This window comes from Pongo abelii, chromosome 20, assembly GCF_028885655.2.
Source record: "Pongo abelii isolate AG06213 chromosome 20, NHGRI_mPonAbe1-v2.0_pri, whole genome shotgun sequence".
Taxonomy (NCBI): Eukaryota; Metazoa; Chordata; class Mammalia; order Primates; family Hominidae; genus Pongo; species Pongo abelii.
In genome coordinates this window covers 60,573,190-60,596,118 of record NC_072005.2, presented here as the reverse complement: position 1 = coordinate 60,596,118, position 22,929 = coordinate 60,573,190, and the positions used below count along the sequence as shown (strand labels likewise).

The 22,929-nt window shown below is 53.9% G+C and overlaps 2 protein-coding genes across 7 annotated transcripts; one reads left to right on the top strand and one right to left on the bottom strand.

Annotated features, from left to right (window-relative positions):
- The first annotated feature begins 297 nt into the window (after positions 1-297).
- On the top strand, positions 298-6,696 carry LILRB3 (leukocyte immunoglobulin like receptor B3). Of its 6 annotated transcripts, none has more exons than XR_008516274.1 (13): positions 298-600; positions 765-800; positions 984-1,268; positions 1,416-1,718; positions 2,167-2,463; positions 2,719-3,021; positions 3,328-3,378; positions 3,617-3,667; positions 4,293-4,409; positions 4,669-4,772; positions 4,852-4,889; positions 5,121-5,173; positions 6,058-6,073. XR_008516274.1 is itself a non-coding variant. In XM_054538976.2 (13 exons), exons 1-13 carry the CDS (start codon positions 567-569, stop codon positions 5,318-5,320), a joined length of 1,698 nt encoding a protein of 565 aa, XP_054394951.1. In that variant the 5' UTR covers positions 302-566; the 3' UTR covers positions 5,321-5,459. The 6 variants fall into 6 exon arrangements, 4 of the variants coding, with proteins under 4 accessions (XP_054394951.1, XP_054394948.1, XP_024093497.2 ...); XM_054538976.2 differs by lacking the exon at positions 6,058-6,073 and adding an exon at positions 5,267-5,459 and having other exon boundaries at positions 302-600; positions 4,697-4,772; XM_054538973.2 differs by having other exon boundaries at positions 304-600; positions 4,697-4,772; positions 6,058-6,424.
- Positions 6,697-15,597: 8,901 nt separating this feature from the next.
- RPS9 (ribosomal protein S9) lies at positions 15,598-22,929 on the bottom strand. The gene is made up of 5 exons (XM_002829733.4): positions 22,351-22,929; positions 21,965-22,086; positions 21,637-21,759; positions 16,784-16,970; positions 15,598-15,847 (listed from the first exon to the last, which is right to left on the bottom strand). Exons 2-5 carry the CDS (start codon positions 22,059-22,061, stop codon positions 15,670-15,672), a joined length of 585 nt encoding a protein of 194 aa, XP_002829779.1. The 5' UTR covers positions 22,062-22,086; positions 22,351-22,929; the 3' UTR covers positions 15,598-15,669.

Genomic DNA, 22,929 nt, shown 5'->3' with positions numbered 1-22,929 from the left:
GCAGCTCAACCTGGGCTGCACAGCCAGGCGTCAGGTGCGTCTCTGCTGATCTGAGTCTGCCTGCAGCATGGACCTGGGTCTTCCCTGAAGCATCTCCAGGGCTGGAGAGACGACCGCCATGGTAAGGACCCCACAACGCTGAGCTGATGGACGGGCCGAAGGAGGGAGGGAGACCCCATGGGGAGGCTCTGAGAGGGAGGAGGAGCCCACGGTCACCCTCGCCTGAAAAGGGCTGACTCAGGAAGGCACCGGGTCTATTTGCTGCTGTGTCCCGGCTCTCGGTATGATGAAGACAGATCAGGCAGACAGTGGCGCGGGGACAGGGAGACCCCATTTCCCTCTGAAATGTCTGCAGACAGCCTGGTGCCTGCCCCCACTTCAGCCCGGGGGAAATGAGAGCCAGGTTCCCGGGGAGGGCAGTTCCTCTTCCTGTGGGCTGAGGATGAAACAACCCCATGACAAGAAGGACCCAGCCTCCCAGTGGCCACACCCTGTGTGTCTCTCTGTCCTGCCAGCACTGAGGGCTCATCCATCTGCAGAGCCCGGGGTCACCGGGAGGAGACGCCATGACCCCCGCCCTCACAGCTGTGCTCTGCCTCGGTGAGATTTCAAGATGGGGAGCGGGAGATCCGAGTCTTGGAGGGACCCCACCCCACACACAAGCCCTGGTCCATCAGGAGACCTCAAAAGCTCAGGAGGCACCAGGGCAGGGAGGGCCTGCTCAGGCTTCAGGGGCAAATCCCTCACAGGGAACTCTCTTCCAGGGCTGAGTCTGGGCCCCAGGACCCACGTGCAGGCAGGTGAGTCTGTCACCAGCTGTCCCAGGTCCCTCCTCCTCACTAGGGACAAGGGCCACACATGGGCAGCTGGGGAAGGAGACAGCAGTTCTGGGTGACTGATGGGGATGACAGGGGGTCCTGGGGCTGGGAGATGCGATCTGAGTGTGCGGACGTCTTGGGATCCAGCCTCTGATTTCCTTCCAGGGCCCCTCCCCAAACCCACTCTCTGGGCTGAGCCAGGGTCTGTCATCATCCGGGGGAGACCCGTGACCATCTGGTGTCAGGGGAACCTGCAGGCCCAGGAGTACCGTCTGGATAAAGAGGGAAGCACAGAGCCCTGGGGCAGACAGAACCCACTGGAACCCAGGAACAAGGCCAGATTCTCCATCCCATCCATGACAGAGAACTATGCAGGGAGATACCGCTGTTACTATGTCAGCCCTGCAGGCTGGTCAGAGCCCAGCGACCCTCTGGAGCTGGTGGTGACAGGTGAGAGGACACTCAGGGGTCCCAGCCCCAGGCTCTGCCCTCAGCAAGGGGGTCAGCTCTCAGGGGTGTCTCCCTCTCACAGCCCAGCCCTGGGGATGATGTGGGAGGTGTGAGCCCCATTTAACACGGTGCCTCCTTCTCTCCTAGGAGTCTACAACAAACCCACCCTCTCAGCCCAGCCCAGCCCTGTGGTGACCTCAGGAGGGAACGTGACCCTCCAATGTGGCTCACAGGAGGGATATCACCGTTTTGTTCTGATGAAGGAAGGAGAACACCAGCTCCCCCAGACCCTGGACTCACAGCAGCTCCACGATGGGGGGTTCCAGGCCCTGTTCCCTGTGGGCCCCGTGAACCCCAGCCACAGGTGGACGTTCAGATGCTATTACTATTATAGGAACACCCCCCAGGTGTGGTCTTACGCCAGTGACCCCCTGGAGATTCTGGCCTCAGGTGAGGGAACCACGGCCTTCTCTAACACACTTTCGGGGCAGCTGACAGGTTGTGGGGAGTTTGGCTGGTGACCGAATCTGGAAAGGACCCAGAGTGATGTGTTGATGGACGGGCTGAAGGGGTGAGGGAGACCCCATGGGGAGGCTCTCACATGGGAGGAGGAGCCCTCTGCCACCCTCACCTGGAAGGGGAGGACTCAGGAAGGCATCGGTGTGTTTGCTGTGAGGTCCCGGCTCTCAGGGAGAGGAGGAAAGATCAGGCACAGTGGCCAGGGCGAGGGAGACCCCACTCCTCTGAAATGACTCCAAGACAGCCCCGGGTGAGAAGGAGGCCCTGGGCTCAGAGACTCAGAGTGTGAGAGACAGTGAGACCTGCAGGGCCCGGACGGGGGAAGGAAGGGGTGTGGGAGGAACCAGCCCTCTGAGTCCCGGCTCCTCTTTCCCTCCAGGCGTGTCTAGGAAGCCCTCCCTCCTGACGCTGCAGGGCCCTGTCCTGGCCCTTGGAGAGACCCTGACCTTCCAGTGTGGCTCTGATGTCGGCTACGACAGATTCACTCTGTACCAGAAGGGGCAACGTGACTTCCTCCAGCGCCCTGGCCGGCAGCCACAGGCTGGGCTCTCTCAGGCCAACTTCACCCTGGGCCCTGTGAGCCGCTCCCACGGGGGCCAGTACAGATGCTACGGTGCACACAACCTCTCCTCCGAGTGGTCGGCCCCCAGTGACCCCCTGGACATCCTGATCGCAGGTGAGGAGCCCAGCGGGTTCAGTCAGGGACCCAGGCTCTGCACAGGACCTGCCGGGGGAGCCCAGGTGGTGATGGCCGGGATGAGGGTTGGGGGGCCCAAGGGAGGGAGAGACAGAGAGAGACAGGGGATGGGTGGGGAGGGAGAGTCTCAGAGAAAACAGAGACAGAGAGACTGAGGGCCCCAGAGAGGGGCCTGGGGAGGTGTCAGCTCAGAACAAGGAGGGGCAGCCCCTCACCCATCCTTCTTTTCTCTAGGACAGTTCTATGACACGGTCTCCCTCTCGGTGCAGCCGGGCCCCACGGTGGCCTCAGGAGAGAATGTGACCCTGCTGTGTCAGTCATGGTGGCAGTTTGACACTTTCCTTCTGACCAAAAAAGGGGCAGCCCATCCCCCACTGCGTCTGAGATCAAAGTACCGAGCTCATAAGTACCAGGCTGCATTCCCCATGAGTCCTGTGATGTCAGCCCACGCGGGGACCTACAGGTGCTACGGCTCACTCAGCTCCAACCCCCACCTGCTGTCTTTCCCCAGTGACCCCCTGGAGCTCGTGGTCTCAGGTGAGGGCCCCGACCCTGTCCTCTCTGAGCTCAAACCTCAGCTCTGGCCCTGCCCCGAGCAGAGCTCTCGGCTGGGATGGAGTGAGGGAGGCTTAGCCAGATGGGACCCACCCCTCAGAGGGGAGGGGCCAACAGGGTTCTCCTAGGCATGGCCACCTGTTCTGCCCTGCCTGGCATGCAGAAGGTACCAGGTGGGCAGAGAAATGGTTCCAGGGAATCCACTGGGCAGACGCAGGAGAGTGGGAGTGGAAGGGTGCCCTCCATGGACAGCCCCAGCCCCTCACCCGCCTCCTGTGCTCCTTCCAGGACCCTCTGGAGGCTCCAGCCCCCAACCCACAGGGCCGCCCTCCACATCTGGTGAGTCACTGAGGCCTCTTGGGGAGCGCGGCCTCCCCCAGGGCAGTCTGAGTCTCCCTAAGGATCCCATTCCCCTCCCCTCAAGGACGGGCTTGTGTCCCAGGGGCTCTGAGGCTGGGCTGGTGAGGGGCGGGGGTTCGAGGCAGAGGGAGATGTTGGGGCCCAGCCTGGGGGAGGGGAGCCAGGCTGATGTGGGGGGCAAGGCAGCCCCAGCCCTCACCTACCTGTCCTGACCCAGGAGGCCCTGAGGACCAGCCCCTCAACCCCGCAGGGTCAGGCCCTCAGAGTGGTGAGTGGGGGCTCTTGAGTGGGAGGTGGGCGGGGTCCAGGGGAGGTAGGAGTGGGTTCTGTCCTAGGTTCAGGCTCCTCTGGAGGTGGCGATGTGGACGGGCCCCTCCCCTGCCTGGGCCTCAGTTTCTCCAAGTGTAAAGGAGAGGGGCCTGCGGGTGGGAAAGCTCCTTTCAGCTCTGACTCCCAGCTGTGACCTCCTGGGAGAGGAGGCTTCCCAGGGAACCTCCCAAACCCGATTCTGCAGGGGCCTGTCCTGTCCCACCTGCAGCAGAGACGGTGACCTGGGGCAGGGGAGGGGAGCAGGGCCGTGGTTCAGGACGGTCAGGCTCTTTCCCTGCAGCTCTGGGGCTGGGCTCTGGTGCAGGGGAACAAGGGCTGCAGGTCAGACTCCCGGGCTCCCTTCCCAGCTCTGCCGCTTCCTAGCTGTGGGGCCCAGGGCAGGCGACTACCTGCTCTGAGCCTCAGTTTGTGCATCTGTGAAATGGGTTGTGGGGCGGCAATTCCATGTTGCACGACTGCTTGTGAGGGTTGGAGCTCATGAAGGAAAGACCCAGCACGCGCCTGCACACAGTAGGTGCTCACATCAATGACGTCATTCCCACTCCTGACGTCATCATGTCAAGGTCTGGGAAGATACCTGGAGATTTTGATTGGGGTATCGGTGGCCTTCGTCCTGCTGCTCCTCCTCCTCCTCTTCCTCCTCCTCCGACGTCAGCGTCAAAGCAAACGCAGGACATCGGGTGAGTAGCGAAGCAGGGGACCCATGGGCCGACCAAGGGTGGGCTCAGGGCGCCAGCCAGAGGGAACCCAAACATACAAGGGTGTCAGTTTAGAAAACCGGTTCCAGGGCCACGTAATGTCGGCACACATTTACAAACGTCAGTATTCGTGGAGTTTTCTTCTATCATGAGATATTTGGAACATCCATGCAGGAATATTTTTAGTTTTCCTTCTTTCCCTCAAGTTGCATGTGTAGAATGGGGGTTCTAATGTTCCCAGGGCTGAGACTCTGTCCATCTTCACCCAGACCAGAGAAAGACTGATTTCCAGCGTCCTGCAGCGGCTGCGGAGCCAGAGCCCAAGGACAGGGGCCTGCTGAGGAGGTAATTCTGCCCAAAGACCCCAGACTCCCACCCACCGCAGCCCATACACTGCCCCTCACACTCCCGTGTCCTCCTCCAGGTCCAGCCCAGCTGCTGACATCCAGGAAGAAAAGCTCTGTAAGAGGAAGAGAGGGGACAACTGGGGGTGCTGGAGAGACAGGAGTCCCAAAATTTCAGTAGCAACAGGGAGGGGCTGGGAAGGGTCTAGGGCTCCGTGGAAGATGGTCTCGCCCCACACTGTGGGACCTCCCTAGATCTCAGTGGCCCCATCTGGGAGCAGGGCAGGGGCCAGCAGGACTGAGAGGTCTCAGAGAACCAGGAGACAAACCCCTTGCTCTGCCCCAGCAGATGCTGCTGTGAAGGACACACAGCCTGAGGACGGAGTGGAGCTGGACACTCAGGTGAGACCCTGCCCCTGTCCCGGGCACCAAAGGCCTCCCGGTGTCAGATCTAATCCTGAAGGACTTCTCTGTCCTCCCTCCCCTGGCTCTCAGCATTGTCATGGTGGACCCCTCCTTGTCCAGCACGCTGCCTCCCGCCTGCTGTGACGTCACTCTCTCCTGGTATCCTGGGACCTCGTGGGCCTCCTCCCGGGTCCCCTTCTTGCTCCTCATCCTCTGTTTGGCCCTCTGGTTGTTAGAGCGCTCCGCAGGCCTCAGGATGAGGAATAAATGAACCACCCTGGTCCCCCAGGCTCCCCTTCATTCATTCATCCAGCGAGTGTTCCCAGGAGCTCACTGAGGATCGGGCTCCCCGTGGGAGCTGCAGACACAGCAGGGAGCAAAGCCGCCCCCGCCTCCTGAGCTCACCTCACGGTGGGAGACAAAATGCAAATAAATGCGCCGTGTCCAGGAGTGCAACGTGCTGTAAGGAACATAAACCAGGGAAAGGGCAGAGAGTGTGGGGCAGTGGGGCCAGTCTGAATGGAAGGGCAGGGCTGTCTGCTCAGCTGTCATCTGAGAAGCCTGGACGGAGGGGGCCACACGATCCTCTAATGGACAAGCCCCTACAGGCAGAGGAAACAGCCGTGCAAAGGCCCCGAGGCGGCAGCGAGCTCTTGCAGGAAGGCCTCGTGAGGCTGCAGCCAAATGGGCAAGGTCAGAGTGAGGAGGAGGGGCCAGAACCACAGGGAGGGAGCGGCCAGACCCTCCACAGCCTTAGGGCGTCCCTGAGATTCCATCAGGAAAGGGATGTAATCAGATCACCCTGGGAACAGTGAGGAAAATTGACTCCAGGAGGTCAGGGGGATTCAAGGACACCCCCCACCACTGTCTCTCTCCAGCAGAGCCCACACGATGAAGACCCCCAGGCAATGACATATGCCCCAGTGAAACACTCCAGACCTAGGAGAGAAATGGCCTCCCCTCCCTCCCCACTGTCTGAGGAATTCCTGGACACAAAGGACACACAGGCAGAAGAGGACAGGCAGATGGGCACTTAGGCTGGTCCTTTCCTCTCCAGGCCCCCAGGCCTCCCCGACCCCCACCACATTCCTTCCCTCTCACTCTCCCCCACTGCAGGCTGCTGCATCTGAAGCCCCCCAGGATGTGACCTACGCCCAGCTGCACAGCTTGACCCTCAGACGGGAGGCAACTGAGCCTCCTCCATCCCAGGAACGGGAACCTCCAGCTGAGGCCAGCGTCTACGCCACCCTGGCCATCCACTAGCCCAGGGGGGGACACAGACCCTACATTCAGCAGAAGGAGACTCAGGACTGCTGAAGGCACAGGAGCTGCCCCCAGTGGACACCAATGAACCCCAGTCAGCCTGGACCCCTAACACAGACCACGAGGAGACGATGGGAACTTGTGGGACTCACCTGACTCAAAGATGACTAATATCGTCGCATTTTGGAAATAAAGCAACAGACTTCTCAATAATCAATGAGTTAATAAGAAAAAAAAAAAAAAAACACAGACGTAAAGGCCGGGTGTGGTACTCGGGAGGCTGAGTGGGGAGGATTCCTTGAACACAAGAAGTTAAGGCTGCTGAGGCTGCAGTGAGCTGACTGTGCCACTGCACTCCAGCCTGTGTGACAGAGCAAGACCTTGTCTCTAAAAAAAAAAAAAAAAAAAAAAAAAAAGAGTGAGTGAATGTTTTAAATTGAATGATAATGTAAATATTACACATCAAACTTATGAAATGGGAAACTTAAGAAGCATAACCAGGCCGGGCGTGGTGGCTCACGCCTGTAATCTCAGCACTTTGGGAGGCCGAGGTGGGCGGATCACGAGGTCGGGAGATCGACACCATCCTGGCTAACACGGTGAAACCCCGTCTCTACTAAAAATACAAAAAAATTAGCCAGGCGCGGTGGCGGGCGCCTGTAGTCCCAGCTACTCGGGAGGCTGAGGCAGGAGAATGGCGTGAACTCGGGAGGTGGAGCTTGCAGTGAGCCAAGATCGCACCACTGCACTCCGGCCTGGGCAACAGAGTGAGATTCCATCTCAAAAAAAAGAAAGAAAAAAATAAAAAAGAAGCATAACCAGGTGCAGTGGCTCACGCCTGTAATCCCAATACTTTGGGAGGGCAAGTGGGGAGGATGGCTTGAGCTCAGGAGTTCAAGTCAGTCGGAGCAGAATAGTGAGACCCCATCTCTACAAAAAATAAAACCAGTCCGGCACGGTGGCAAACACCTGTAGTCACAGCTACTTGAGAGGCTGAGATGGGAGGATCACTTGGGTACAGGAGGTCGAGGCTGCAGTGAGCCAAGACCGCACCACAGCACTTCAGCCTGGACAACAGTGAGACCCTGTCTCAAAAAAACAAAACAACTAACAAGCCAGTGAAATTATCTGTTGATTAGTGTTTGCATAATACATTTTTCATCCTTCTGGTTTTTTAATGTGATAAAATATAAACAACAGGCCAGGCACGGGGGCTCATGCCTGTAATCCCAGCACTTTGGGAGGCCGAGGCGGGTGGATCACAAGGTCAGGAGTTCAAGACTAGCCTGGCCAAGATGGTGAAACCCCATCTCTACTAAAAATACAAAAATTGGCTGGGCGTGGTGGCAGGCGCCTGTAATCCCGGCTACTTGGGAGGCTGAGGCAGAGAATTGCTTGAACCTGGGAGACAGGGGTTGCAGTGAACTGAGATCACACCACTGCACTACAGCCTGGGTAACAGAGCAAGACTCTGTCTCAAAAAAAAAAAAAAAAATCCAATCTTGTAATCTCTTTTTGATCACTTATATTTAATGTAATCACTGATGACATTACAATTGTATGTCACTTAATGACAGGGATATGTTCTGAGAAATCCATCATTAAAAAATTTTGGCCGGGCGTGGTGGCTCATGCCTCCCAGAACTTTGGGAGGCCAAGATGGGTGGATCACCAGAGGTCGGGAATTCAATACCAGCCTGCTCAACATGGTGAAACCCTGTCTCTAGCAAAAATACAAAAATTAGCTGGGCATCGTGGCACGCGCCTGTAGTCCCAGCTACTTGGGAAGCTGAGGCAGGAGAATCGCTTGAACCTGGGAGGTGGAGGTTGCAGTGAGCCAAAATCATGCCATTTCACTCCAGCCTGGGAAACAGAATGAGACTCCATCTCAAATTAAAAAAAACAACAACAACTCACCATTGTGTGAACATCATACAGTGTACTTACACAAACCTACGTGGTATAACCTACTACATACATAGGCTATACCATCACATATGAAATGTGTAGTGTACCGAAACATCATTATGCGGCACATGACTGTGTTCAGGTGTGCCTTTTTGTTTGTCTCCTCTGTTGTGTGTTGTTTCCCCTTTCCTGCCTACTCTAGGTTTTTTAGAAATATTTTATTTTGATTTGTTAAAAACTTACGATTCCTTAACTTTTCTATTTAATGTTTTTGGACCATGGTTGACCACCAGGTAACTGAAAACACAGAAAGAAAATTACAGATAAAGGGGGACTACTGTATTAGAGATTTTTAAAAATAAATTTTAAATTTTTTTGTGGAGATGGGGTCTCACTATGTTGCCCAAACTGGCCTCGAACTTCTGGGCTCAAGAGCCTCCCATCTCCGCCTCCCAAAGTGTTGGGATTACAGGCATGAGCCACTGTGCCCAGCTTAAGAGTTTTCAATTGACAAATAATAATTGTACATATTTATGGCATACAGAATGATATTTGATTTTATCTACTAGTGTGTGTGTGTGTGTGTGTGTGTGTGTGTGTGGTTTTTTTTTGTTTTTGAGACAGAGTTTCACTCTTGTCGCCCAGGCAGGAGTGCAATGGTGCAATCTTGGCTCACTGCAACCTCCACTTCCCAGGTTCAAGTGGTTCTCCTGCCTCAGCCTCCCAAGTAGCTGGGACCACATGTGCGCACCACTATGCCCAACATATATATATATATATATATATATATTTTTTTTTTTTTTTTTTTTTGAGACGGAGTCTCGCTGTTCTCCTACCTCAGCCTCCTGAGTAGCTGGGATTACAGGCACATGCCACCACGCCTGGCTAATTTTTGTATTTTTAGTAGAGACAGGGTTTCACCATGCTGGCCAGGCTGGTCTCGAACTCCTGACCTTGTGAACCGCCCGCCTCCCAAAGCGCTGGGATTATAGGCATGAGCCACTGCACCCGCCCCAACAAATATATTTTTATTGAGATACAACACGATTTTGTGGCATTTAGTAAATTCATAATATGGTGTAAGCATCACCTCTGTCTCATTCCAAAACATTTTTATCATACCGAGAAGGAAACCGAGTTTACATTAAGCAATCACTCCCACCTAATCCCATGCAACAATTAACCTACTTTCTGCCTCTACCGATTGGCCTTCTTTGAATACCTTTTTTTTTTTTTTTTTGAGACAGGGTCTCACTCTGTCACCCAGGTTGGAGTGCAGTGGTGTGATCTCGGCTCACTGCAACCTCTGCCTCCCAGGCTCAAGCAATCCTGCCACCTGAGCCTCCCAAGTAGCTGGGATCACAGGCACATGACACCACGCCTAGTGAATTTTTTGTATTTTTGGTAGAGATGGTATTTCACCATGTTGCCCAGGCTGGTCTCTAACTCCTAAGCTCAGGCAATCCACCTGCCTCGGCCTCCCAAAGTGCTGGATTACAGGCGTGAGCCACCACACCCAGCCTGGATACTTCTTATATATGAAATAATGTCGTATGTGACCTTTTTTTCCTGACTGCTTTTATCTAGTATATTACCAAGGTTCACACATGTAGCATGTATGAGTACTTCATTCCTTTTTACGGTTGAATAATATTTTATTGTAAGGATATACCACACTTTGTTTCTCTATTCACCAACTGATAGACATTGCTACAAAAATAAGTAGTGGCTGTGGAGGTGCATGTTTGTAGTCCCAGCCACTCGGGAGCCTGAGGCAGGAGGATCACTTGAGCCACGATGTCAAGGCTGCAGTGAGCTATGATAGTGCCACTGCACTCCAGCCTGGGCAACAGGCCTCATCTTTTAAGCAAAGAAAAAAGAGGCTGAGCATGGTGGCTCATGCCCGTAATCCCAACGCTTTGGGAGGCTGAGGTGGGCAGATCACCTGAGGTCAGGAGTTCAAGACCAGCCTGGCCAACATGGTGAAACTCCATCTCTACTAAAAAATTCAAAATTTAGCCAGACATGGTGGCGCGCATCTGTAATCCCAGCTAACCGGGAGATTGAGGCAGGAGCATCGCTGGAACCTGGGAAGTGGAGGCTGCAGTGAGCTGAGATCGCGCCACTGCACTCCAGCCTGGGCGACAGAGCAAGACTCTGTCTCAAAAACAAAGAAAAAGAAAAAAGAGGCCAAGCATGGTGGCTCATGCCTGTAATCCTAACACTTTGGGAGGCCAAGGCAGTTTAAGAACAGGCTGGCCAACATGGTGAAACTCCGTCTCTACTAAAAATACAAAAATTAGTGAGGCGTGGTGGCACGTGCCTGTAATCCAGCTACTTGGGAGGCTGAGGCAGGACAATCACCTGAACCCAGGAGGTGGAGGTTGTAGTGAGCTGAGATCACGCCACTGCACTCCAGCCTGGGAAACAGAGCAAGACCATGTCTTTAAAAAAAAAAAAAAAGAAAGGAAAGAAGAGAAAGAAAAAAAGAGAGTGCTACTCATTAACAGGAAAGCTGGCTGGGCGCAGTGGCTCATGCCTGTAATCCCAGCACTTTGGAAGGCCGAGGCGGGCAGGTCATGAGGTCAGGAGATTGAGACCTTCCTGGCTAACACAGTGAAACTCTGTCTCTACTAAAAATACAAAAAATTAGCCGGGCGTGGTGGCGGGTGCCTGTAGTCCCAGCTACTCAGGAGGCTGAGGCAGGAGAATGGCGTGAACCCCGGAAGCGGAGCTTGCAGTGAGCCGAGATCGCACCACTGCACTCCAGCCTGGGCGACAGAGCGAGACTCCGTCTCAAAAAAGAAAGTCAGTGAAGGGATCTGTCTGGGAAAACAAAACCCAGGCTCGAAGGAAGCTTGTGCTTCCCTCTGTGAGCAAGTTAACAGTCTTAGAAACATCTCCCCCAGCCTCCTTCTCCCACGCAGGTCGTCTGTCCTGTGGCGGCCCCACTGGCTCCTCCCATCGACCAAGGCAGAGAGTGGAAAAGCTCCTCACGCTCTTCTGCTTCACACACAGTGAACAAATCCAAACCGCAGTCCCCATCCCTCGTCACCCGGCTCCACCCATGTCCCGCTGGTCCATCCCCACAGTCTAAGCTCAGCTGGAGACCGAAGACGGCCCTGTCAGTGCACTACATCAGCCTCCCTCCTGGCCCCTACTGGCTCCCATCCCTACTCCAGCCCATCCCTCTCATCACTTCCAAGCCCTCTTCTGACAATCTGACCTGGCTGTGACCCTCCACGGCTCAAATTCCTTCAACGGGGCTCCATCTTCCAAAAATAAGATCCACGTTCCTGTACCTCATGTTCAAGCCTGTTGATGACCAAACCTGATACTTTCCAGCTTCACAGGCTATGGCTCCCCCTCTGCCACACCAAACTCATCAGTTACCCACTCCCTGCCAGACACACACCACCTCAGTTATTAAACAAGTGTTAAGTCTTCTGACAGCCGCTCCCTGAGCCAATCTGGATGTAGCCGACACCTCTGCAGAGCTTGTAGACTATGACAAAGACAAGCCCTCCTGTCTCGTTCCACTCCACTGTAAATGTATGTGTGTCACAGGTCATGAGGAGTCCACGTAAACCACTCAGAATCCTTATCAGCACATCGCCTAGCGGCTGGGCTCACGCTAGAGTGTGGTTATGGTTAACCATTAGTAAAACCCTCCCATATTGCCTTCTGTGCACAGTGATGGGCTTGTAAAAACAGACACCTGTTTCTACTGTGCTTTCTAAAGATTCCCTCTTTTTTTTTTTTTTTTTTTTTTGAGACGGAGTCTCACTCTGTCACCTAGGCTGGAGTGCTGTGGCGCGATCTCGGCTCACTGCAACCTCCACCTTCCGGGTTCAAGTGATTCTCCTGCCTCAGCCTCCCGAGTAGCTGGGATTACACACGTCCACCACCACGCCTGGCTGATTTTTTGTGTCTTTAGTAGAGATGGAGTTTCACCATGTTGGCCAGGCTGGTCTCGAACTCCTGACCTCGTAATCCACCCACCTCCACCTCCCAAAGTGCTGGGATTACAGGTGTGAACCACCGCGCCCGGCCAGATTTTCCATTTTCTTAAACATAGCATCCAATAAATCTTCATGGTGCACAAGTGCCCTGAATGACAAGGTCCCAGCTTCCTTTGGCTCACTCTCAGGTCTGAGAACAGCCCACACTGTTTCTGGTGGAGGACACTCTGCGTGCCACCCTCACTGTTCACGTCTTGGTCTCTCCATCCCCCAGAAGGACCCCTCACTCCCATGACAGGTGCACGCTGCTCACCTGCTATGAGCATGTTTTCCTCCTTTCCTACAACTTGTCGAAACCGGAGCAGAATTACCTCCAATCTAAACATGGGTAATGTGTCTTCATTAACCCAAGCTCTGTGAGTCCAGCAGGAATCCTATCAGCTTCACCCAAGACTCCCCTCCTCCTGGCAGCATGCCTGGATGTGGTAACCACTGAATAAACATCGCCTGATCGTGAGGCTCATGAAAGAAAAGATGCATTACAGAGCTCAGGACACAGAAGGGACCTGCCTCTAGAATTAGAAGTGACTGGGCTGTGTCCTAAGGCCCTGCCCTCTCTGGCCTCATGTGCTAGAACAAGGGTCACCCCTGGATAAAAGTTGGGTGAGGTGGAAGCAGGCAGAGTATGGGGAAGTCAAATTTGACTCAAATACGGTCTGAAAGGCCCCCAGAGCCTGCTGTCCCCTCAGCCCCATCCTTCAGGGGCAGCAGAGCGAGGCCCTGGGGGAGGGGCTGTTCCCCTCCTGCAAGGCCACTGGTGAGAACACATGACCTGTAACACAGAGCCCGGGGCTCCTTATACCCAGCACGCCCATCTGCCCTCCAGGCTCTGTGGCTCAGTGGTCTAATTCACCTGCACTGCTGGGGACCGTAACAGGCAGGGCCACAACCCCCACCCTCATTGCCCATCTCCCTGCTGTGTGTCCAGGGAAGCCTTAGGTGGACACGGGGTGGTCGGTGACCCCGACCTCTTGGGCCAGAAGCACAAGGCAGAAGGCATGGGGTTGAGACCGCGAGCTCTCCCTGCAGGCCCCAGAGAGTGCGCATTCCCTAAATACCAGTTGCCTCATCTCAGGGGCGTCCAGACAGCCCTCAGTCCCCCCTCTCAGCACAGCCGGGATCACTGGTGCTTTCCGGAGACGGCCTGGGCCCTCAGCGTCACTCAGAGGCCAGTTTTGACAGCTCTGCATTGACCAGGACGAGGGGCTCCCAACCCCCCAGCGCCTAGATGGGCAGCACCTCCCGGACGTCCCCCTGGGCCCTGTGGGCCACCCCTATGTGGTCCAGCACAGACGCTGCGGTGGACACAATGCCTCCTGCACAAGGTCGGCCCCCTGCCGCCCCCACCCAACAACCTGGTTGTTCCTCCTGGGCCCTGTGAGCCACCCCCATGGGGGACAGCACAGATGCTGCGGTGGACACAATGCCTCCTGCCCAAGGTTGGCCCCCTGTCGCCCCCACCCAACATCCTGGTTCCAAGTGAGGGGCCCCTACCCAGCCCCCGTCCCGTTCTTTGCTCAGGACCCTGAGCTCAGGGTCATCCCTGGTGATGAGGGTTGAGGGAGAGAATGATACGGGGCAGTGATCCAAGGAGATCACCAAGAAAGGGAGAGCAACAGACCCACGCAGGCCAGGCACTGTGGCTCGCACCTGTCATCCTAGCGCTTTGGGAGGCGAGTGGATTGCTTGAGGCCAAGAGTTTTAGATCAGCCGGGGCAACACATTGAGACCCCATCTCTACAAATTTTTGAGATGGAGTCTCCCTCCGTTGCCCCGCTCGCTGCCTCTGTAGACAGAGCCCTGAAGATGAAGACCCTTTTCCTTTCCAAGCCCGTAGGCTTCTCCCGAGAACCGCATACCTCAACTCCCACTCTCCCCTCCCTCCAGGCTGCCGTGGAGCTCCACAATTGTGAGCTACACCCAGGTGAGCCGCCGCCTCTCAGACCAGAGACAACTGCAGTCTCTTCCTCCCAGGAGCCCAGTGAGTAGGCTGCCCTGGCCATCCACTAGTCCAGACAAGACCCAGACCCCACACTCCAAGGAAGACCACAGTGAGCCCAGACGGTGCAGCAGCTGGCCCCATGGACACAAGACCACCATCATTTCCCAAGGAGCAACCCTGAGGGAAGGAAGGGCCAACCACCTAGCTCAAGTAAGCCGCAATGGATTTCTCCACGTGGTTTACAGTAACTTAGCTGTGTTCCAGAACTGTCTCTGCACTGACCTCAAACCCTGAAGGCCTCCAGATAAGGACCCAATCAACTACAGCCTGCAGCCTGAGAGGGTTGCACAATTTCAGGCTTCTCACTTCCTCAGAAACCAAACCCCTCCCCAACAGATGATCAACAAGACCGAGAAAAGGGAAGCCTGCCAACCTCTTGACCATGAGTCCACAGAAGCACCAAACGCGGAGAGGAGGAACAGAGTTCCCTCAACGACCCTTCCCCTACGCTAACCTACTTCCCCTACATGTGAAGACAAAACTGGGAACTTGCCCAACATCAACCGCATCACAAGCTTTAAAACTAGCAAGCAAATTCTGTGAAGTGCTCCCCAACAACAATCACTAACAGTTCACCTTCCCCAGCAACCCGTCAGCCTCAGGTCAGCTCTCGTCCCACCTGTCTCTTGCCCGGCGGGGTCAGGGTCCCAGGGCCAGCAGGCAGGGCAGGCCCCCACCTCCACTCGGCGCTTGCCCTGCCTAGCAACGACTGGCTCCCTCCCACCCCTATATGCAAACGCCGGCTTACTTGGAATTTCCTTCTGGTTTTGACTCAGTTTTTCCAAAAATACCATTCGTCTCTCCCGTGATGACAGAAGTTTCTGGTAAAGATGTGTGTTCACTACTGCAGAACAGTACGGAGAGGCCAGGGACCACTAGGTGGTAGGCACTCCCAAGTATCAGCCCGAAGTGAGCGAGCCTCCCAGGGAAGGCTGCATGTTTACAGCAGGGGACGAAGTGAGCGAGCCTCCCAGGGAAGGCTGCATGTTTAGAGCAGGGGACGAAGTGAGCGAGCCTCCCAGGGAAGGCTGCATGTTTAGAGCAGGGGACGAAGTGAGCGAGCCTCCCAGGGAAGGCTGCATGTTTAGAGCAGGGGACGAAGTGAGCGAGCCTCCCAGGGAAGGCTGCATGTTTACAGCAGGGGACGAAGTGAGCGAGCCTCCCAGGGAAGGCTGCATGTTTACAGCAGGGGAAAGAGTCTAGGAGGAGAGACCCCCACACACCAATTGTAAAGCGCTGATCCTGTTTATTTGGCAGGAAAACGAGACAATCCAGCAGCCCAGGAGGGACAGGTGGACTTAATCCTCCTCCTCGTCGTCTCCAGCCCCAGCCCCACCCTGGCCCTTCTTGGCGTTCTTCCTCTTCACGCGGCCTGGGCGGCCACCCCCATAGGGAGAGCGCAGAGAGAAGTCGATGTGCTTCTGGGAATCCAGGCGGACAATGAAGGACGGGATGTTCACCACCTGCTTGCGGACCCTGGAAGAGGCGACAAAGTGAAGTGGACTGGAGGAAAAGCGGACACTAACCCCAGCTAAGCCACCACTCTTTCCTCTTCACCCACCCCGTGAGGCTGCCATGGCCGCAGACACCAAGGCACTGCGGGAAGGGTGCACCTGATCCTATGGGCACCCTTCGGGGTTTTAGGGTATCACCTTAATCCCCCAAAATACTTCAGATGAGTTTCTCAACCCCATTTTATAGGAGAAATCCGAAAGTATCCCACCTAAGACCACAAAGCAAATGAGATGGCCGTGTAAGAGCCCCCAAGTTCCGAGTCTGAAATATCCTGAACCCCACACCTGACACCTCGCTGTATTACCACGTGCGGCAGCAATGCCCACAATAACACGGCAACCCGAGGCTACGTCTCCGACGAAAGCACTGACACACAAGGCTCTGCCTATGGCTCACAGGGTTAGTGAAGGGCTGGGGCGAAGATTCTAAACGCAAACATCTTGCGCTCTTTCTGTACAGCTTCTCCGCCTCAATGGTGCCACGTTACAGAAACGGCACACTGAGTACCCAGAACGCAGTCATGGATCAGGGTCTGGAATCGACTTCACAAGCAAGCCAGGAGACAGCCGAACCCACCACCCAAGCGAGGTGAGGCTGGTTCTCTCCCCTCCACTGGGGACACCAAGAGCTGTTACCTGTCCAGCTGCCCACGTGCCTGGCAGAGGCCTTCACAAGGTGTACGGCTAGAGCCGCAGTGACCCTTGCGCTGGGCTATTGGGGCATGAGGCTGCCCCAGCTCCCTGGTGAGCTGTGTGCAAGGGTGAATCTGTACCCTCTGGGTGAGTTCACACCCATCACCTCCGAGGGCTGCATAGGAGATGGGGACAGCAGGCTTAGTGAGGGCAACCATCAGAGAGGCAGGTGGAGGGAGATTCAGGTGCCCATCAGAGGTGGTACCTGATGTGGCGCTGGCGGATCAGCACGCGAGCGTGGTGGATGGACTTGGCCAAGCCCAGCTTGAAGACCTGGGTCTGCAGGCGTCTCTCTAAGAAATCCTCTATCTTCAGGCCCAGGATGTAATCCAGCTTCATCTTGCCCTCATCCAGCACCCCAATGCGGACCAGCCGCCGCAGCAGGGCGTTGCCTGGGAAGAGTGGAAGGACACACAGACTCAGCCTTCTGACCTCAGGCTTCTGGGGTTCAAATCCTGGCTCCACCTCTTGGTAGCTCCGCGTCACGGTGGCACAAGTAGTACAGCACCAGTCACTGTGAGCCATGTCACTGTGAAAACCACCCTCCGGGCCGGGCGCGGTGGCTCACACCTGTAATCCCAGCACTTTGGGAGCCCAAGACAGATCACTTGAGGTCAGGAGTTTGAGAGACCGGCCTGGCCAACATGGCGAAACCCCGTCTCCACCAAGATTACGAAAAATTAGCCAGGCTGTTGGCGCACTGCCTGTAATCCCGGCTATTCAGGAGGCTGAGGAAGGAAACCTGCTTGAACCCAGGAGGCGGAGGTTGCAGTGACCTGAGATGGGGCCACTGCACTCCAGCCTGGGCAACAGAGTGAGACCCTGTCACAAAACAAAACAAAAAAACAAACTACCCTATGGTTGTCAGGTCATCATCCATAGTAAACTGCAGGTGACAGGAGGGCAAAATACACCTGCCTCCCCATCTGAGAATGTAACATCCCTCGCTCCACATTCTTAGAAAGACTAAAGGAAATCATCTCCTTACAAGGACTCAGTCTGCAAAGACCAAATGCAGCTACTATTAAGCTACTACCACCGTAACAAAGCACAGTGCTTAAGAGTTCATATCCTCAGTCCAGAAAGCTCTTCTGATTAACCAGATGTGAGATTCAATCACATTCCCTGTGCCATAATAGCAGTATCTACACCTTTTAAGGAGACAAAAGTAATTTCTAACACTAGAATTTTTCCAGCTAAGTACATGTCATTCATTTTACTATTCTGTATGAAATTTTGCACCAAAAATATATCTAGTATATATATAACCTAACAATGCACTGCATAAAATATGCAACAGATGTCAGCTACTATACCTTTCTTCCAACCCCAGGCTCAGGACGACTTGCAACTTACCCTGTCCAAAGCCATGGCTTCTAGCTAATAACTCTGGACTGCCCTTGCCCACAGCCACAGGGCCCTGGGGGCAAACGCCTTCCCCTAGGCTCCCGCTCACTGCTATAATCCCATACGCGTTCGGCAAATCAACTGCCCCTTGACACTGGGGTAAACACCTCAAACTTTTTTCCTTATGTGCACTTTTATAAAAAGTGGCTCTTACTAGTTATAGCAAACCATTCAAGCAAGTTTTCATAAATAGATCCACATGCATCAGGCACTTCTGATATTCCTGGCACTGTTACCCTCCAAGCAAAGTTCGAAAGAAAGCTAGCTCACTTTGTGAGGACCCAAAGTTTTCCCAGTAAGGAGCAGTTACAGGTAGGGAGAATCAAAATGGAAACACCAGCTGTGTACATTTCCAGCATCTTATGTCATACTATGGCTTCAATTTTTGTTCTTTTTTAACACTCAACATCAGAGGATATTTAAACACCTGAATATCAAAATACAAAAACATGTCCAAAAAGTGATGAAAATGAGTTTGGTATCATTTACCTCTTTGGACACTTCACGCCTTTCTGTCTTTACATTAGAAAATAGAAACTTCAGCCAGGCACAGTACCTTATGCCTGGCCTATAAACCCAGTATTTTGGGAGGCTGAGGCAGGAGGATCAGTTGAGTCCAGAAGTTTGAAACTAGCCTTGGCAACATAGTGAGACCGCATTTGTACCAAAACAAACAAAAAAGTAAAACTAAATTAGCCAGGCATGGTGGTACATGGTGGATTGCGGTCCCAGCTACTAGAGCTGAGGAGGATCACTTAAGCACAGTCCAGGTTGCAGTGACCCACGACCATGCCACTGTGCTCCAGCCTGGGAGACAAAGTGAGATCATCACCATTAGGCAAAACAAAGGCATGATTTTAAAAAATGTTTCACATTTATTATCATTTTTGAGACAGAGTTTCCCTCTTGTTGCCCAGGCTGGAGTGCAATGGCGTGATCTCGGCTCACTGCAAACTCTGCCTCCCGGGATTCTCCTGCCTCAGCCTGGGATTACAGGCATGTGCCACCACGCCCAGCTAATTTTGTATTTTTTCAGTAGAGACTAGGGCGCTTCTCCACTTTGGTCAGGCTAGTCTCAAACTCCCGACCTCAGGTGATCCACCTGCCTCTGCCTCCCAAAGTGCTGGGATTACAGGCATGAGCCACTGCACCTGGCCCACATTTATTAAACCATCTATCTCCTGAAAAAGAACAGGAGGGTCAGCCACAGGCAAAACCTTTAAGTATGAAGACAATAGTTTTCAACAGCACAATAAACCTTACACCATCAACAAAAGCATGTCCTACTGCTGAGGCTCTGCTGGGCCAATGCACCAAGAAAATTTAAAATGCTTTAAAAATGCAAACCAGGGAGGACCTCAGTGGGAAACAGGTCCTTGTCATCATACAAGGCAGTTAGGTATTACAATGCCTTCATTTCTGATCTGAAAAATGGACATGACTCCTACATTTCTTCACAGTTGTGCTGGAGGTGGGTAGTTTGTGTTTTTTTGTTTTGAGTCTCGCTGTCACACAGTGCAGTGCCGCGGATCTCGGCTCACTGCAATCTCTGTCTCCCAGGTTCAATCAATTCTCCTGCCTCAGCCTCCCGAGTAGCTGGGATTACAGGCACACCACCATGCCCGGCTAATTTTTGTATTTTTCGTAGAGATCGAATTTCACCATGTTGGCCAGGCTGGTCTCAAACTCCTGACCTCAAGTGATCCGACAACCTCGGTCTCCCAAAGTGCTGGGGTTACAGGCATAAGCCACCACGCCTGGCCTCTATCTGTTGATTATTAACTGCCAGCCAAATGTTGGCGGCTGTTCAGTCTTAACAGACTGAGACTCAGAATCTCGCCAGTCACACAGCTTAGTGGGAAAGGCTGGATCTGAATCAAGGCAGGATTACACCAAAGAGCAAACATCCAAGCTCCTCCTTCCTGTCCCTGGCTAGGCTAAATGGCTTCATTTACTAGAAAGTGTACTCACCTTAACAGCTGTGTACCCCTTGGGAATTTTCACTTCTGCCTTGGAAAACCACAAATAACCCTCAGACACCTGCACCGCTTTCTCACATGACTGTAAGTTTCACTGCAATTAGGATCTATATTCAGAAAGTCCTCCCTAAAACCAGAACCAGCTGTAGCCCACTCCTCACAGAACCCTGGGATGAATTCCCACCCAACATCAGTATCTATGGGGGAGGGATCTCCAGCACTTTCATGAGATTGTCAACGGGGTCTACAAATCGACGAAAAGAATGAAAGGGTCAGGTGCGGTGGCTTACACCTGTAACCCCAGCACTATGGAAACCTGAGGCGGAAGGATCACTTGAGGTCAGTAGTTGGAAACCATCCTGGGCAACACTGCAAGATCCTGTGCCTATTTAAAGAAAAAGCTTCTAACATCTGCAAGCCTGGGACAAACTGTGATAATCTGTGGCTAAACATGCTCCAGGACTTTCTCAACACCTAATATGGACGACCACTCTCATGCCTAACAGTCAGGGCTCAGGCGTAGAGACTGCTTTTCACCATAAATCATGACTACCCAAACTCAGGCAAAAGCAGCGTCTCAGAATATACTAATGCCAATCTTGGTCATGCCAATCTGCTGTAGAAAGCACTCCAATAACACCGCATCTCAGAGCAGATTTTAAAACAAGATGGTTAAGATGGCACATTTTCAAGTTAATATATATTTCACCACAATTAGTAAAGTAAGCCTAAGTCTATGCGATCTGCATGCCCTCCTAAAGTCATCACCTGAAATGCTGTTCCCTGAGACATTTTACAGATTCTCTCCTGTTCAGGCCTTTGCTAAATGCCACCTAATGTCCTTGACCAGCTTAATAAAACAAGCACCAGCCTGGGCAACATGGTGAAAACCCGTCTCCACTCATAATACAAAATTAGCCAGGTTTGGTGGCGCATGCCTGTGATCCCAGCTACTTAGGAGGCTAAGACAGGAGAATCGTTTGAACTCTGGAGGCGGAGTTTGCAGTGAGCCAAGATTGCGACAACTGCACTACAGCACGGGCAATAGAGCGAGACTCCATCTCAAAAGTAAAATTAGCCAGGCGTGGTGGCGTGCGCCTGTCTGTAGTCCCAGCTACTTGGGAGGCTAAGACAGGAGAATTGTTTGAACCCAGGAGGCGGGGGTTGCAGTAAGCCGAAATTGCGCCACGGCACTCCAGCCTGGGCGACAGAGCAAGACTCCGTCTCAAAAAATAAATAACACGAGAAAATTTAATTAAAAAAACAATAAACCAAGCAAACGTGCAAACCCTGTTACCACCATCACTTAGTCCAGAAATCCCACTTCATAGTCTACTCTCATCCACCAACAAACAGGCCACATAAACAGAACTGTTTTGAGACATCATATAAAGACACAGACAAGTGCCCAAGTGTGCCAGGCCTATCTTTAGCTCTGGTCATTACCAAACTGAAGGTCCAGTAACTGGGCAAAAAACCCACACACCTAAGAAACAGGGCAAAGACTGATCCAGATCCACTTTTCCTACTCCACAAGTGCCACTAAAAGTTAAAAGGCTGGCTCCATTTATCCAATGACACAACTCTCATCACTGGAACAGAGACACCAGAAGGGAGAATGAACCTCACAAGCCCTGCACCCCATCCCTCTGCTGTGGACTCCCATACGCACCTTCGAACAGACGCCGTGGGTCCTTCTCATCAAGCGTCAGCAGTTCCCGGGCGGCCTTGCGGATCTTGGCCAGGGTAAATTTGACCCTCCAGACCTCACGTTTGTTCCGGAGCCCATACTCGCCTGGTGGGGAGAAAGGGGTGGACAAGTGTAGTCCCACGTACTGGCACAAAAACTAGGCTGGCAGCTTTGGATACACAAAACCTTCCTAAACCACGAATAGTACCAAATTTAGGAGGCGGACTAGATCGAGCACGTGGGCGCCTTCATCCACGTGCTAACCGCCTCCCGGAAGCCGAACCACTTCCCGGAAGCCTTGGCCACTCACCGATCAGCTTCAGCTCTTGGTCGAGACGAGATTTCTCGAAGGGTCTCCGCGGGGTCACATAAGTTTTGCGACAAACCCAGCTCCGGGCCACCGGCATGTTGGCTCCGCTTCCCCGTCTGCGCCTGCGCGGGAGAGAAGCATAAGCGTAAGAGCTCCAGGCGGCGCCTGCGCAGTCCCACAACTACGCCAAAAACTCGCGGCGCCCAGATCGGATCTCGCGAGAATAACCTCCAACGCTCTCACAGTCAGTATCAGCCCCCAAAACCGTGCTGCACTCCCGTTCAACCACCCTGCTCTGTTCCCTAACGTCTTCAGGTTACTCATGGAAACTCGGAAGGCCCAGGCCACCATCCAACCCAAACCCCTCCAACACCACTACACCTCACCTGAACGCATAACCCGGTCCCTGAGAAAGAGGCGCGCAAGTGACACGGCTGCGCTCTTATAGTAACGCCGGCGCCTCGTGACGTTATCACGCACCACGCACGTCAGAGCCAATCAGAAGAGGCGTTGGCTGGCTGAGAAGCAGTGGAGACGTGAGGCTGGGCTAGAGCGGCGTGCTAACCTGGGAGGACTAGGCTTTTTCCGGCCAAGGAGTGGAAACCTGAGAAGCAGGGAGAACCTTCCTTCTCCGCCCTTGGACGGTGGTTTTTCTCTTTCTTTCTGAGACAGGGTCTCGCTCTGTCGCCCAGGCTGGAGTGCAGTGGCGTGATTTCGGCTTACTGCAGCCCCGACCAACCTCTCGGGCTCGAGCGATCGTCCCACCTCCTCCCCAGTAGCTGGAATTACAGGCACACGCTACGACGCCCGGGTAACATTTTTTTTTTTAACAGTCGGCGTCTTGCCATGTTGCCCAGGCTGGTCTTGAACTCCTGGCCTCGAGAGAGCCTCCCGCCTTGGCCCCCCAAAGTGCTGGGATTACAGACGTGAGCCACCGCGCCCAGCCGAGATTATTTCTGTCACTA

Excerpts from the sequence above, each read along its gene's own strand:
- LILRB3 (XM_054538973.2), top strand. The coding sequence starts at position 567 with ATGACCCCCGCCCTCACAGCTGTGCTCTGCCTCG. Across the intron at positions 3,379-3,616 it reads AGGGCCGCCCTCCACATCTG|GAGGCCCTGAGGACCAGCCC; the intron begins GTGAGTCACTGA and ends GTCCTGACCCAG. Across the intron at positions 4,410-4,696 it reads AAGCAAACGCAGGACATCGG|ACCAGAGAAAGACTGATTTC; the intron begins GTGAGTAGCGAA and ends ATCTTCACCCAG.
- RPS9 (XM_002829733.4), bottom strand. The coding sequence starts at position 22,061 with ATGCCGGTGGCCCGGAGCTGGGTTTGTCGCAAAACTTATGTGACCCCG. Across the intron at positions 16,971-21,636 it reads CCCACGGCGTCTGTTCGAAG|GCAACGCCCTGCTGCGGCGG; the intron begins GTGCGTATGGGA and ends CACTCTTCCCAG. Across the intron at positions 15,848-16,783 it reads ATCCGCCAGCGCCACATCAG|GGTCCGCAAGCAGGTGGTGA; the intron begins GTACCACCTCTG and ends CGCCTCTTCCAG.